Genomic DNA, 15,842 nt, shown 5'->3' with positions numbered 1-15,842 from the left:
CATCGTTTTCAAATGTGTGTTTCAAAGGTGGAGTAGTTTTAACACTGTTAGAGCCCGGGTTTGTTCCCTCTGTTCTGAGTACCCAGCGTGGTATCAGTTGCCACTACGTGCTGAATGAATGCAGCAGCTGTGATTTCAAAGTAGCGTCAGTTAATTATAAGATATGCAAGGTAATTGGAGGTATTTCAATGCATGTTGATTTGTAAGTCATTTAAAAATATCTTTTTCAAGTCATTTAAAAATATACTTCACTGGTGCTTTTAATCTTGAGTAGTTACCTAGAAACATATAGGGGAGTACTTGTCTAAAATTTAGGGCTCATTAAGCTGAAGAATTGTGACTTCTGACCAATTCCCAGGGGTTTGTTTGTTTGTTTGTTTGTTTTGTCTTTTTGTCTTCTAGGGCCGCACCCGAGGCACATGGAGGTTCCCCGGTTAGGGGTTTAATCGGAGCTGTAGCCGGCGACCTGCACCACAGCTCACGGCAATGCTGGATCCTCAACCCACTGAGCGAGGCCAGGGATTGAACCCGCAACCTCATGGTTCCGAGTCAGATTCATTAAGCACTGCGCCACGACGGGAGCTCTGTATTTTCCGGGGGTTTTTCTGAGACCCAAGTGGTAGGATTTCTTCTGCACAAGGAGGGTTTGGCGACTTCTCTGGGCTTTTCTGTCTCTGTGTTTTTCGAGGGCGGACCTGCCATGCCATGGGGGGGGGGTCGGGAGAGGAACTGCCAGGCGAATGGGCCAGCGGGGTCCCGCCTGGTGCTGGCCGGCAGAGCAGCTCAGGATTCTATTGTAGACACTGTCAGGGTAGCTGCTCTCTGTGGGAGAGAACCAGGGGCTCCCTGAACCAGGCCCGTTCTGGATTTCTGGCGTCGAGGGGCGGGCAGGAGGTGAGCCCTCTGGTGAGGCTACGCCTAGAAACTCTGGCTTCTTTGTCATCAGAGAAACGGGGCGCAGAAAACACCCATTGGAGCGTTGCTCTCCTCTTCGGCCAGGCCCTGGCTTTGCCCACTTGGGCCGACCAGCACAGACATGTGTTCTCACGCTGCTGGCATCGTGGGCACAGGGCTGCACCGTCCCTGAAGGCTTGGGTGGTCCTCCCTGCCCCTCCGGTCCCCGGTGCTCCTGGCAGTCCGTGGCTCCTGGCCGCATCCTCCTGCCGGTGCCTGTGTCACAGGTGTGCTCCTGGCCGTGTCCAGGTCTGCCTCTTCTGTGGGGACCCTGGCATTGAACACGTTGGCCCCACCTCGACTGCACCCCACACCCTGTTTCCAGATAAGGTCACGTCTCCAGGCGCGGGAGGTTGGGGTGTGGCGGCATCTCAGGGACTCACTTGGGTCCCCAGCAGCCCCACCGTGTCATTGGTGGGTCGTTGGTGACCAGCCTCACACCCACGTCCTACGGAGACATGGTGAACCTGAGCTGCTGCCACCCAGAGTGTGGCGAGGCTGCAGGCGCGAGGCCTCCTCGTGGGAGACGTCCTCCGTGGCAGCGTCCGCATCTGTGGCTGGCATCTGGGGTGTTGCGGCCGTGGGGGTGCGGGCTGGTGCTGCCCGTCACCATGGTGATGGGACAGGCCTCACACACGGCGTGCTCACCTGCCCTGTTCTTCTGCTCCGTGTCACCTGCTCTCTGCCCAGCACTTCCCCCCGCAGAGGCCGGGGGCCTGGGCCTGACGCGTGTCCCCTGCTCCACCCCAGCCGACCGGAAGGTCTGAGACGCCTGGTTAAACTTGGGTCCCAGGGCCGCCGCACTCCCTGGGATGGCAGGCTGAGGGCCAGCGTCCGGTTTGCTTCACTGTGGATTCTCAGCTTTGTTCTGCTTTCTCCCCAAGTTGGGTTTGAGGTTCACACTCTGATGCCAGAACAAGGCACAGAGCGAGCACACGGCAGAAGCTGCTTTTTTATTGCCACCGGGCCCACGGCGCTGCTCTGCACAGGGTCTGAACCTGCTCCCCAGGCGCCTTCCTGCCGCCCTGAACTGAAACTCGCCCGTCAGCTCTGAAAGCACCAGCCGGGCCGGAGGAAGCTTCCTGAAACCAAGTATCATTGGCTGCGGCCCTGAGCCCAAGGAGCGTCGGGGGAGCCTCGCCGGGGCCTCCTCGCCCGTCACGCCCAAGTCTGACCGTTCACTCGCAGGCAGGAGCTCAAACTGGACCCAGGGAAGCAGACTGGGGTCCGTCCTTGGGTTTAGAGGCATAGAGTGATTAGTCTTTTTCTGGCATTTGCTGTACAAATGGCTGGAAGGGATTTCGTGTTTCTGGGTCTCCTGGCCGGTTGGTGGTTTGGAGCATCTCAACTCCCCAGCTTTGTGTCCGGGGCGGCTGCTTAAAACAGCGTCCAGGCTTGGAAAGTCCCGGTCGAGTGGCTCGCGTTGCTGTCACTAACCTTTGAGCTGGGTGCAAGCAGAAACGCAGGCGTGGGTCTGGGACCTTGGTTTCTGCAGGAGGCCTTGTCCTGTTCCTGGCCACGTGCTCACTAAGCTGTGTTGGAAGCCTGTCTTGCGAGCACGTGAGGGATTTCTGGTTGGTTGGTTTTCTTCCTGCGTGCGCGTCTGGGTGGATTCTCGGTTGGATTCCGAATTTCGTTTCTAAATATTACTGAGACGTCCCTGGGCTCCTTGCGTGCATTTTAGGTTTGGTACCCGTTGCCCATCATCTCCGTTGGGTATTAAGCAGAGTTCCAGAATCGGCACAATTTAGAGGAGAAGCAGGTGTGGACACCCCCAAACTCTGTGTTTTGGTCCAGGATTCCCTTCAGAGGCTGGTTCAAATTCACACCCGTTGGTTTGAAAATAGCTGACTCTGCTTCACAAACACCCCGGAGGGGAGCCTGCCAGCGAGGCCGGGAAGGTGGCCGAGCCGCACCGGCGTCTCCAGCGAGCACTGCCCTGTGGGCGCCCACGCCGAGTCCAGCTGCGGGCAGCCCCAGCTGGGAGCCTGGAGGTGCTGCTTCTGGCTCCTGTCCTGGTAGCTCAGTGGGTTCCGGGGAGATATTTCTGTCCGGACAAGGCTGGGACATAAGTGAGCAGGAGGGATGTTGGCAGAGGCGGGAGCTGGTCCAGGTGAGCCAGGCGCTCGCTGTCCTGCAGGCGATTGCGGCCGCGGGCTGACCCGTTGCTTCTGGGGCTGAGACAGGCTCGGCCGGCTTGGCATGGACTGGCCTTCCAGGGCACCACGGCCATGCAGGTGCCGTAGGTGGGCAGCTCTGCGTCCAAGATTCCACATTAATGGGCTTTGCCCACCACCAGCTTGGGATCCAGGCCTGCACACGCTCTCGACCCAGCTGAGCGCGTGGGGCCCACGTCGCAGTGACCCGAGCTCCTTTATGTGGCTGAGCTGGGCTGCACTTCGCCTTCACTGGTGCTTGCTTTACCCTCAAGGAACGTGCCTCCTGCTGGGCGCTGGGGTTATCAGAAGGCGGGGGCTCTTAGGCCCGGTGTCCCCTCCAACCCTGCTCCCCCACGGGCGCCTGGGCTGCACACCTGAGGCCCTTTGGGGTGTGCTTTGCTGGGAATCGTGTGGGCCCACCGCTGACGGGGGGTCCCAGCTCCGGGGCGCTTTGGCCGAGAGCAGCAGGCCTGGCGGGGTGGGGGCTTCACAGAGCCGGCCTTCTGGGCCCTCACCCCCGTTCTCTCATCACAGCCGTCACCGGCTTTGAGAAGATATGTCTTAAGCTGGAGTCAGGAGTGGGTGGGGCAGCCAGGCTGGCACCGGGGCCCCTGCTGAGGCCACCTCATGGGGGCTGCTCTCCCCGTCCACTGAGCAGGGCTCTGCCTGGGCCTGTGTCCAGCCTGTGCATCCCATCAGGATGCCCGCCAGTCACTCAGGATGGGCCCCCTGTGATCCTCCCACCTGTGTGCAGCTGCAGGGCCGAGCGAGGGGAGGCCCATGGTGAGGCTGCAGGAGGGCACGGCGGTCGACCCTCTGTATCTGTCGGGGGGAGGGGGGAGGGGGGAGGCCCCAAGGCCCCCGTGGACCTGAACCCTGGCTCGTCCCACCCCCGGGCTGTGTCTTTCCTCCACGTCACCCCTGGGATGAATCTAAGTTGAGGGAGTAAGAGAAGCTTCAAATCCAGCATCGCTACCCTTGTGAGCTGAGGGAGGGTCTCTGGGGCCCACGCCCTGTGCCAGGGCACCTCCCATTAGAGGGGACGGTGTGAGGGGTCGGCGGGTGCTCAAACAGCCTGTGGTTCAAAACGTGGGACTTGTTCACGTCTGGAACTTGGCGCTGAGTGCTTCGTGCCGCAATTGAACTGATGGGGCAGGGGAGGACGGCGGCCCTGCTGTGGCGGTGGCCCTGGAGGCTGTGTCGTCGCCGGGCACCGCCGGGCTTTGCCAAGCAGAGCGTCGTGGACCAGCTGGGAGGGCCGTGGTGTCCTGTGTGTCATGAGTGTCCCTGACAAGTGGGCCTTTCCTTCCTGCTGGGGTCCCAGCTCATTTTCCCGGGGACAGGCTTGTCTCCCAGGCTGCCCTCGAGAAGGCCAGACACCCCCACCCCTGCTCAGCGCTTCACTTCCAGGGGCCGTGGGCAGTTCTCCCGGCCGAGTCTGGCGGGCGAGGGTCACGGCGGAGGGCCAGGTGGCTTTCCTTCCACCCAAGACCCCCGTGCACCTGAACCCCAGCTCGTCCCACCCCCGGGCTGTGTCTCTCCTCCTCACGCCTGCCTCGCTCGTCCAGACCACAGCCACGTGGAAACCTTCAAGGGACGCGGCGTTTTGAGCGCGTGCCCCTCGGGACCGCCCCCGCCGCCCTTTAGCTTCAGCCGCCGGCTGGTCGCGCCTGTCCTCCCTCCGTTCGCTGCGCACGCTTAGGCTCCGGGGTCTCTGGCGGTAATTCCTGGGCCTGGCTCGGCCGTGAGCGCCCGAGAAATGCCCTGCGGGCGGCGCTGCGAGGAGCGAGAGCGCTCGTCGGGCCCACCGACCGCCCTCCATCCGTCGGGTGGCACTCGTTGCCAACCTCAGCGTGCAGGCGTGGAAGGCGGTTCCGTGATTGCAGACGCTCCGTGAGAAGACGGGTTTTGATTTGACTCTAAGTTCACAAATTAAGGGGTCTTTTATCAGGTACAGGACTGGGATGGCGCTGTGGTTCCAGCGTTTGTAGCTGCGTCCGGGCCCTGCGGACGCGCTGGCTCAGAGCCCGTGTCCCCCTGGCCCCCTGCACCCACTCGCCTCCCGTCCCCTCTCTGGTCTCTTCTAGCTGTTGTGGGGCCGCGATGCCCTGGTTCACGAAGCCCTGTGAGCGGGCCTGTGGCCCGGGGTGCTCCCCAGCTTTGCCCCTAATGCCACTGGTGACCCTTGGGAGGGGGGCACGAGTCCGTGTGACCTTCACACTGGGACCAGTGCACGAGTGCCCTCAGCACCACCCACTCACACACCTGCACCTGCCCACGTACCTGCACAGCTGCTGACACACCTACACACACACCCCTGCCCATGCACCTGCACACATACCTGCTGACACACACACACCTGCCAACACACATACCTGCTGACACACACACACCTGCCAACACACATACCTGCTGACAGTCCTGCACAACCCATTTACAGAGCTGCTGGGCAGCCTGTTGGTCTGCATCTCACACCAGGGTCGGGTGGGATTCAGGCCACGTCCTGTGTTTCTGTGGCCTCTCTCACACCCGGCTCGGGTGTTGCGAAGGTGGGGCCGGGACGCGGTGCAGACCCTCACACCAAAGTGAAAAGCCCCGCAGCTCAGGCAGCTCCCCGCATGGTGCAGAGTCCCACCCGCGCCCTGGGGCACCGGGGCGCCAGCCCGCCTGCCCCACTGCTGGGTGTGGGTGCTCGTGAGTGACGGTCACCTAGCCCCTGTCCTGGGGGGGTCCCTGGTGTACAGGACAGGGTCCGAGATCCATGGTTTGCCTCCTCGGAGGTCGGTAGCTCCTCCCCGGATCCCGGCCTCACCCTGCAGCTCACGCATCCCTCCTCACCCGGAGCCCCCCTCCCCTTCCTCCGGAGCCTGGCGCCTGGCGTCTTGGCCTCACCCGCACGCCTGCTTTGTGTGCACACTCCCTCGGTGCCCCCTCGGCCAGGGGCCGCCCCTTGCGTGCCCTGTGGCTCACCAAAGAGCCGACTCCCCGACTCCGGCAGGGTCTTCACGTCCTGCACCACCTGCCCCATCCCTGCATCCAGGTCCCTCCCGGGACTCAAGGTGGTTGGTTATCTTTTTCTCTGAAGCTCAAACTCCTCTTCTGTCCAGCGTGCGGGTGTCTGAGGGAGTGACTCGCTGGATAGCTGAGCAGCTCGGTCCTACCGTGCATGGGCACGCGGCTCATGCCACACCCTCGCCAGATGGCCTCCCTGGAGTCGCGGTCATGGTCAGGGGCTGTGCCCATGCCAACGGTGCTGTTCTTTGTGCCTCCAGGTGTTGCAGGGGGCCCAGCTGATAGCTGTGGCTTCTTCGGACCCCGCGGCCACGGGAGTGGATGGCTCGCCGCTGCAGGGCGGTGACATCCAGGTGCAGTACGTCCAGCTGGCGCCAGTGACCGACCACACGGCCGCGGCTCAGGTGGGTCCTCCCCGCGACGTGGACGCCCTGGGCAAGGACAGGGCCGGGGCTCCTGCAGGTGTGGACACACTTGGGTGTGTCCATCTCTGACCTCATCCCTGAGGAAGGTCAACCGGCCCTGAGAGGCACATGGTGTGGACACGGGGGCGCGTGTGGGAGTCTTCGTTTCGCGAGCGCCCGGGGAGTCACGGTCAGAAGTGAGTTCCCAGCACAGATTCCAGGATGAAACCAGCTCTGATATTCTGTCTTGTGCAAACGTTGACCGACCTGTAAGTTTAGAGATAAAATCAAATCCCCATGTCCCTGAGACATGCTGTTCCTCTAGGCAAGTGACAGCCCAGGGCTTTGCAGGCCCTGCCTGCAGTCTCGCCCTTTCCCTTGGTTGTGGTGGAGCTTCCTGCAGGTCAGACGGGCACACGGCTGCAGGGGAGCTGCCCTCACCCTGGGCCTGAGGGTGCCACCCGGCTGGCTTCCTGCTTCCCACTGCCCTCCTAGCCCACGGCCCTGTCCGGCTCTCCAGCTGAGGCCTGGCACCCCTAGTTCACTCGTCTGATGACGGCAGTGCCATGGAAGCCCCTCGCCAGGCTGTGCTGGGCCACGGTTTTTGTCCCTCAGCCCCTGGGCAGGAGCTTCATTTGCTCACAAGCAGCGGGAGGGAGGCTGCTGCTTCAGATGTGTGAGGCCTTGGCGGAGCGGCCAGTGAGTGAGCTTGACCAGGCGGCCACCGTGGCCTCCCCTGTGTCTGGGAGAGCCAGAGCCCCTGAGGGGACAGTGGGGTGGGGCCTGTCTGGTTGGTTGTGTTGGAACAGCCGGTCCTAAAGGCAGGGTGTCGTCCTGGTTTTCTGAGAATAACCGCAGGGCTGGTCCTGAGAACAGCCCAGAGACTGCACTTGCTGACCCTACAGAGATGGAGATGAGAACTGGGGGAGGGGACTCCTCTGGTTGGCTCCCCGCCTCTGGCACCTCTGCCTCCTCCCTGGCCTGCCCCCTTTTCCCTAAGGTACCAAGGAGCCTTCGATGCTTGGAGTTGAAGCCCCAGATCTCCGGGTGTCCCTCCCACCAGCCCATCAGGCCTCTGCCGAGCGCTCTGCTCGTGTCCTGTGTCTCGCACCCTTGGGGGCCTCCTGAGGAAGGGGCTCAGCAGGGCAGCGGGGAGCCCAAGCAGTCCTGGTGACCGGGTGGCCGCCGTCCGGGAGCACTTGTGTCCTTAAGCTCCCAGTTTGCACCAAGTCCCACTTGGCCCAAAGCTTGGGGCGCATGTTCTGGAGAAGCGTCCCCGTGCCCCCAGACCCTCCACTGTTCATAAGAGCGGTGGCCACGGCAGGACACTTCTGATCTCTTGCAGCGGTGACCACAGAGGCTTGAGATGCTCTGGGGACTGACCGAGAGGGTGTGAGGCCACCCGAGAGCCCTCAGAGCTGCGGGCCAGCCGTCCTGAAGAAGGACCGCGGGCCTCGTCCTGAGCTGGGCTGCTCTGGGTGGGCCCATCCCTGTGCCCCACGTACTCGGGACCCGGGCCGGGGCCTGGGCCTTAGATCTGGGTGCGTGTCCGCGGCCGGCTCCTCCTGGACTGGGTTGTGGCCGTCGTGCAGACGTCAGCAGCGTCCACCAGAGCCATGGCCTCCTGACTCGCGGCTCCCGGGCTCGCTGCCAGAGCTTGTCTCTGGCAGGTCTCAGGGACCGTGAGGACACACGGCAGCCGGAGCCTGAGGCGTGGAGCCGGGGCGTTTCCCTGCAGGGAGGGAGGGTTTCCTGACGGTCTCTTTGTCCGCGTGAAACCCCCTCCCCGACCCCACGCGGGAGGGGGACCAGCTACCCCGGTGCCTGGAGAAGGCCGGGTCTCACTGGAGAGTCTGCCCATGAGCCCGGTGAACCATGGAGGAGGGGGCTTCTGAGAAGTGCCCCCTTACCCCCGGAAGGAAGGCGGGGAGCTGGCAGGTCCCCTGGGTCGTCAAGGCGGGGGGAAGTGGGGGGCACAGAGGAGGCCTGGACTTCACCTGACGTGGGAAGCCCTGCTAAGGAAACACCGCCCCCGGGACTTCTGCCCCCGCCTGCAAGGCTCCCCTCCTGCTTCGTGGTCACGGTCACGGGCTGCTCCAGCTGACTCCCTGCGGGGGGCGGGGGGGGGGCTCCTCTGAGAGTCTGATCTCTGTGCGGTTGCTTTGGACCACAGCTTAGGGGAGTCTGAAAACAGCCCCAAATGATCTCCATCTGGGGGCCCGTTCTTGGTGGCTGAAAAGGACGTTTGGTGACTTACTCCAAAATTCTGGTTTTCATTTAAATTATCATAGAGCTGTGACTAGGCCGACCCCTTGGAGGCTCTTCCCAGTGAGAAGCAGGGCTGGGGGAGCCAGGGCGCAGGCGTGGGGGTGGGGGTCCGGGCACACAGAGGGCCTCGCAGGGCGGGACCGCGGCTGGGACCGGCAGAGCTGCTGGGAGCGTCCCTCCCAGGGCGGGCTGGCCTTGGGCCGCAGCCGCCCCCGGCTGGGGTGTGCGTTTACGCTGGGCCGGCCTGAAAACCAGTGAGGGGCCTGGGCATGGGTGGGTCCCTGGACAGAAAGCCCCTCTCTCTCCTGCAGACGGCCGATGCCCTGCAGCCCGCCCTGCAGCCCGAGATGCAGCTGGAGCACGGAGCCATCCAGATCCAGTGAGGCGCACGGCCGCCCACCCACCGGACCCGGGCGGAGCCGTCGCCCAGCGTCGGCTCCCGCCGACCCCACCGTTCCCACGCGCCCCGTCCCCGGCTTGGCAGGGAGGTGAGACCGCACACGTTCTGCCGACGTGCATCCGAGCGCCTCGTCCGCCGGGAGCGCGCCCCAGACATCACCGTGCCGGGCGCCCCGCCCCCGCCGGAGACCCCATTTCTTTTGAGGGCACCACCGCGTCCAGAGAAGGGGCGGGAACAGGCGCGGTCACATTAAGTACACGCGGGAAATCAAGAACCACGATATTTTTCTCTGTTCAGACAGCTTTTTTAATTTGCTATGGTGTTTATAACAAAAAAGAAAACTGAAAAAAAATGGAGTAGCAGAAGCCTTTTGCTGTGTGCTCTGTTCCGGTAACGAGACTAGGTCTTTGCAGAAGATGACTAACGATTTTGATGGGAACGTTGCTTACCTACTTTTCTAGGGGGCGCGCGGCACTGCAGTGGTGCATTTCTAATGAAATAAAGTGTATTTATGACCACGGCGGCTGCCACGTCCTTTCCTCCTGGGAGGTGCCGCCTTCACTCCTGCGGCTGCTCCGAGGCCACCCTGGCCTGTGGCGGCCCTGCTCTGCTCGGGCAGGTCCTTTGGGACCGCGGTGGGGTGTGTGCTGGGGTCCAAGGGTTGGGGGCTGCAGGACGGAGCACCCCCCGGGCAGCGTGAGCCTTCAGAACTGGGCTGTGAACCGCGCTGTCAAGCAGCACCGCCTCTTCCAGGCCCAGAAAGTACCGGCTCTGGGGGCCTTCGAGGTGAGAACAGAGTCGTGTCCAGAGGAGGTGCCCTATTGTCTAAAAATAGGGGGGAAAGGCGAGAAAATATACTGAAACAGAAGCCCCGAGGCGGGCTGCAGCGCCCGTGACCAGCAGGGTCCGGCCCCCACGGTTTTGCAGTCAGGGCACCGTTTTGTGGGTTTGCAGCATTCCCTCCACAGCTGTGTCGCTGACTCAGGATTTGGCCGCTGGCACCGTCCCAGGCGCCCTCCCTGTCAGCCCCCACCTCCCCATGGGGCCTTGGGCTGGGCACTTGACGCCAGGGCACCCCGAGGGGTAAGGGTGGGCTGGGTGTGGTGCGCCAGGTGTGCCCCGTCCAGCCTGCAGGAACGGACCTCACGTGAGGAGGGGGCGGAGGAAGGCCGCTCCCAGCGGATGGAGACGGGACGAAGGACCAGCCCCGGCGCTGGACCGAGACGGCCTCGTGGGCCCACGTCTGGGATCTCGGGAGGGAAAGAGAGAGCAGATGACACGGACAGGATTCGGGAAGCCAAACAGCGCCCGGGTGGAAGTCAAAGGAAGACGTGCCCGGGCACCCGGAACATCGCAGACGGAGGATCCCAAGCAGCGGGGAGGGCGCCGGAGCCGGCGTCTCGCTGCCCCTGGTTGTCAGGCGCGGCCACCAGGGTGCTGAGAGGGCCCCGCGCCAGCGTCGGGTCCTCGGTGGGACAGCCCGCGGCGCACACCCGGAGCCTCGAACCGCCACGTGTCCACACGTGCGCGCACGAGCGCTCACGACCGTCGGAGTCCGTCCACGGGCAGGTGGCGGGTCCGCAGAGCGGGGCCCAGGCGCGTGACAGCAGTTCTCATCCAGGCTGGAGTGGAGTGCCCACCCGGGCTGCGGGTGGACGGACCTCAAACACGTGCCAGGGAGAGAAGCCGGGCACGGGGGGCGCTGCATGTTACATGGTCCCCTTCACCCAAACGTCAGAACGGGCAGATCCAGAGACAGGAAGCGGGGGAGGGGAATGGCGAGTGACTCGTGAGGCAGGTGGGTTCCTTCTCCAGACTATGAATGTTCTGGAATCAGTGATGATGTTGGCACAACTCTGTACTTCACCAAGAGGTACTGAATTGCACGTAGAAAAGGGCCTTGTTTTTTGGGTTTTTGGGGTTTTTTTTTTTGGTGGATAGATTGTATCTTAAGGTTTGAGATAAAGAAATCAATACATAGAGACTCAGGAAACCTTTAAAAGATCTTGTGGACACACAAATGAAGGTGTTATTTCCAGACAGCGGTCTCCTGTAAAGGAAATTGTCAGATCTGTTCTTCCAGAGCAGGAGTGGGGACCCGAGAGGGGGTCCCAGGACGGGAAGGAAAGGCGGCAGATACGGCGACAAGCCCGCAGGCGTATCTGCTGCTCCCGTAAAACTGCCTCACACTGAAATTTGCAAATCAGTGAAGTATTGGGACACTTGCTCTGAAGGTTGGCATGTGCCAGAAAGGGGCTAGATAATTTTAAAGCCCCCTTTTCTTGCCCTGGAGAGAAAGGGTCGAGATACTGTCCCATTTTAAGATGTCGAAGTCGCTGCCTAAGACACATGTTTAGGCGACACGGCATCTAGAAAACCAGTGCGGTGTGTCCACATGGCGTGATTCGTGGCCTTGACCTATGGATGTGTGGACTGCTGTGTCTCGAGGTCACACAGCCGCCTTGGGTCTTTCCCACCTGCCCTTTGGAACTTGTTCAAAGCTGGCCGCACACCAGGCCTTAAAGAAGGTCAAATAAGAGATCCACGTGGAGAGAGATTCTGGCTCAGCAGTGAAATGGAACAAATTGACCTACGGAAACTTGCGGAATACCTCGAAAGCTGTGCTTAGAGAAAAACTGCTCACTAAATATATATCCCCAGAAGTGGAATTACTGGATCATATGGTGGCTCTATTTTTAATTTTTCAAGGAACCTCCACGGTTCTCCAAGCGCCTGCACCAATTTACATTCCCGTCAACGGTTCGGGAGGCCTGCTGGCCATCTGGGTATCTTCTTGGTACAAGTGCCTAGTCCCGTTCTTTGCCCATTTTCCTGTTGGGTTATCTCTTTGTTTTTTTTGGGGGGGGGTTGCTTTTTGCTGTTACAGGAATGCCTTTATATTTATTAGCTCCTTATAAGATGGATGGTTTGCAAATATTTTTACTTTGTTGGTTATTTCTTTTGCTGTGCAGAAGCTTTTTTAAAAAGTTAGATATAGTCCCATTTGTTTATTTTTTTGTCTTTTTGTTTTTTTAGGGCCACACCTGCGGCATATGGAGGTTCCTAGGCTAGGAGTCCAATCAGAGCTGTAGCCCACAGCCACAGCAATGCAGGATCTGAGCTGCATCTGCAACCTACACCACAGCTCACGGCAGCACCAGATCCTCAACCCACTGAGCGAGGCCAGGGATTGAACCTGCATCCTCATGGGTGCTAGTTGGGTTTGCTAACCACTGAGCCATGACAGGAACTCCTGTGTCCTTTTTAAATTTTTTTTTTATGTTTTATTTTTAATTTTTTTTGTCTTTTGTCTTTTTAGGGCTGCACCCGCAGCATATGGAGGCTCTCAGGCTAGGGGTCTAATCGGAGCTGCAGCTGCCGGCCTGTACCACAGCCACAGCAACGCAGGATCCTTAACCCACTGCGAGGCCAGGGATCGAACCTGCAACCTCACGGTTCCTAGTCAGATTCATTTCTGCTGTGCCACGACGGGAACGCCTTGGTTCCCCTGTTAAATACAAGTTGACTGTGTGTGTGCGGGTTTGTTTCTGGGCTCTCGTTTGTCGTAGCGGCCCGTGTGTTTACGGCAGTACCATGCTCTTTTGATGACTACAGCTTTGTAATATCTTAGGCAATGTTGTGCCTCCAGCTTTGTTCGTCCTCGGGAGTGCTTTGGCCATTCAGGCCTTCTGTGGGTCCACAGGAATTTTAGGATTGTTTTTTCTCTGTCTGTGAAAACACCATTGGAATTTTCATGGGGGTTTCATTGAATCTGTAGATGGTTTGTGTAATAGAGACATTTTAATCATATTAATGCTTCCAACCCATGTACACAGGGTATCTTTCCAATTATTTGTGTCTTGAGTTTCTGTCATCAATGTCTTACAATTTTTTAATGTATAGATCTCTCATTTGGTTCAGTTTCTTTCTTTCTTTTTCTTTTTCTTTTTTTTTTTTTTTTTTCTTTTGCTTTTTGGGGCTGCATCCATGGCATGTGGAAGTTCCCAGGCTAGGGGTCGAATTGTAGCTGCAGCCGCCGGCCTACGCCACAGCCACACAGGATGCAAGCCGTGCCTGCGACCTGCACCGCCGCTCACAGCAACCCCGGATCCTTAACCCACTGAGTGAGGCCAGGGATCGAACCCACATCCTCATGGTTCCTAGTCGGGTTCATGACCGCTGAGCCACGACGGGAACGCCAGCATCAACTTTCCTCTACATGTTTGGTAGAATTCAGCAGTAAATTCCTCTTGCTAGGGGCTGCTCCGAGGTGGGAGGTTTTCGTTTAAGGATTCAGTCTCTTTGCTTGTTACTGGTCTGTCCAGGCTGTCTGTCTGATGATGATGCAGTCTGTGTAGGTTGTATGTTTCTAGGAATTGGTCCATCTCGGCTACCCAGTTCGTTGGTGTGTGATTGCTCGTGGTAGTTGCCTACGATCCTTTGTATTTCTGTGGTATCAGCTGGATGTCTCCTTATATTTCTGGTTTTATTTATTCGAATCTTCTTTCCAATCTACTTGGTCTAGCTAAAGGTTTGTCAGTTTTGTTTTATCTTTTCAAAAAATCAGTGCCGTGAAGTCTTTATGCATTTCCAGTTGTTGTAGCCTCTTGAAAAACTGATGAGTTGACCCCTTCATCATGATGTAACGACCTTCTTTGCCTCTTGTTGCACTTTTGACTTAGAGTCTTTTAAAAATTTTAGTTACTCTTGCGGTCTTTGCTTTCCGCTTTGCATGGAGTGTCTCTCTTCCGTCCCTCCCTCTGAGCCTGTGTGTCCTTAACGTGCGGCCGAAGTGGATCTCTTTAGACAGCATACAGCTGAGTCTTGTTTTTTATCATTTTGTGCTTTTTTTTTTTTCCTTTTTATTCTGGCCATGCCTGTAACACACAGAAATCCCAATCCTGGGCCAGGGATTGAACCTGCGTCACTGCAGTAATCCAGCCACTGCAGTGGCAATGCTGGATCCTTAACCTGCTAGGTTACCAGGGAACTCCTAATCGCTTTATCTTTTGTGTATCGCCTGTAGGTTTTTGCTTTGTGGTTTTCATAAGGCTTACATAAAATACCTTAGAGATAAAATACAGTCTTTTTTAAGCTGACAGCGGTTTTGGCCATTTACAAAATCTCTGCCCTTTAGCACTCCCTCTTTATCTATTTGATGTCACAGTGTATATCTTTTTAATTTTTTTGGCTGCACCTGCAGCACACAGAAGTTCCTGGGCCGGGGATTGAACCTGCGCCACAGCAGCAACCTGAGCTGTTGCAATGACGATACCAGATCTTTAAGCCACTGCGCCGCAAGAGAACTCCCACGCCTCACAGTTTTTAATACTGTGCAGCCATTGACAGATTAGTCATAGGTACAAGGAGCTTGATGTAGCCTCAAGCTGAATGCCTCCCAAGCAGCGGGAGAGAAGGAAGCAGAGGCTTCAGGAGTGGAAAAGGAGACACAAAGCTGGCATGATTTGAGGGGATGCCATTGTGTTCCAGAATTTTCCAGTTTCTGAAGATAGGGATCTGAACTCTTAGGGAGCTTAGCAAGGTTTGGGGTTATTGCCTTTCAACGTTCCATCAGCAATCTCTTAAGAATAAAACTTTCAAACGGCTTCATTAAAGTAGCCATAAAATAGATAAATTATCAAGAAATGAATCCAGTTAAAGATGCGTGCGATATTCATGGGGGGATCGTGTGCCTTTCTGGAAAGACATAGGGGAGACCGAGAGAGGCCTGTCTCGGGTAACATGTCGCAAGGCCCCCTGTTACCTTGGTCCTGGGGTCTCCTGGGTCTGGACCTGCTGCCCTGAGCCCAGGACTCCTTCACCTGTCAGGAGCCTCGCCCTCAAACTCTTACTCACCTGGCAAAACCCCACCCTTAGAAAAGCCCAGCCTTCTCTTACCTGCGCCTGTCGGCTGGGACGACCCACTGTGGCCTGGCTGCGTGTTTGCTGCGTGTTTGCGGGGAGAGCCCGCGCTTCCGTCCCGTGACCCCTGCTCGCCCGACGGCTCCTCCCCACCCCCCTCCGCTGCGTCGTCATCGAGGGAGGCGCCCAGGCAGGCAATTCCTGCCGGCTGCCCCGCGGCCCATCCACCGCCTCCCGGCTCAGGCTCAGCACTGGGCTCCCGCCTGGGCCCCTCAGCAGGCAGCCGCGCACAGACGGGGAGCAAACCGTGGCCTGAGGCCGGAAGCCCAGCCCGAGGAGACGGGGACGAAGGTGCGGCCGCCTGGGTCGGTGCAGGCAGGCTCCCCTCAGCTCTGGGCCTGGGTCAGGCCCTGACCACCCCCCCGCTCTGGGTTGAGGCCGTGGCACGAGAGGTGGACGGCCACTCAGCCACCAACGCAAACAAACCAAGGCCAGTGTTCCCGACGAGAAAGATGACACGTTTAAAACTTTTCTCCATGTGGGAAGGAGGCCTGTCCTGCTCACGCCTCGGCCCGGCAGGAAGGCTGAGGGGGCCTGGCCTGGGGCAGCCGTGGCCTCTCGCTCTGTCCCACCCTGAGTGGCGCTGAGCCAGAGACCGAGGAGCTGCTCCCGTGCCCGCCCCTCTGTCACTTGGCAGCGTTCCCCGTCCACTCTTCACTGGTCCTGGGGCTGCTCCCTGCTGGACGTGGCCTGGGAGGCGCTGGAGAAGGGGTCGCAGTGCCT

At 59.2% G+C, this 15,842-nt stretch overlaps 1 protein-coding gene across 14 annotated transcripts in view; it reads left to right on the top strand.

The window, feature by feature from the left end:
- Nucleotides 1-9,715, top strand: part of BANP (BTG3 associated nuclear protein) — a 74,370-nt gene extending 64,655 nt beyond the window's left edge. For all 14 annotated transcript variants that reach the window (XM_084958391.1, XM_084958384.1, NM_001244650.1 and 11 more), the window contains 2 exon segments: nucleotides 6,386-6,529; nucleotides 9,109-9,715. In XM_084958391.1, the coding sequence (XP_084814517.1) occupies nucleotides 6,386-6,529; nucleotides 9,109-9,180 (216 nt within the window). In that variant the 3' untranslated portion in view covers nucleotides 9,181-9,715.
- The last annotated feature ends 6,127 nt before the right edge of the window (nucleotides 9,716-15,842 follow it).

This window comes from Sus scrofa, chromosome 6 (genome assembly GCF_054392235.1).
Source record: "Sus scrofa isolate SSC_HxYL_T2T_F1_AM1 chromosome 6, Sscrofa_HxYL_maternal_Yorkshire_Landrace_v2.0, whole genome shotgun sequence".
NCBI lineage: Eukaryota > Metazoa > Chordata > Mammalia > Artiodactyla > Suidae > Sus > Sus scrofa.
The sequence above is the reverse complement of the archived record's forward strand: the minus strand, read 5'-3'. Positions and strand labels throughout refer to the sequence as shown.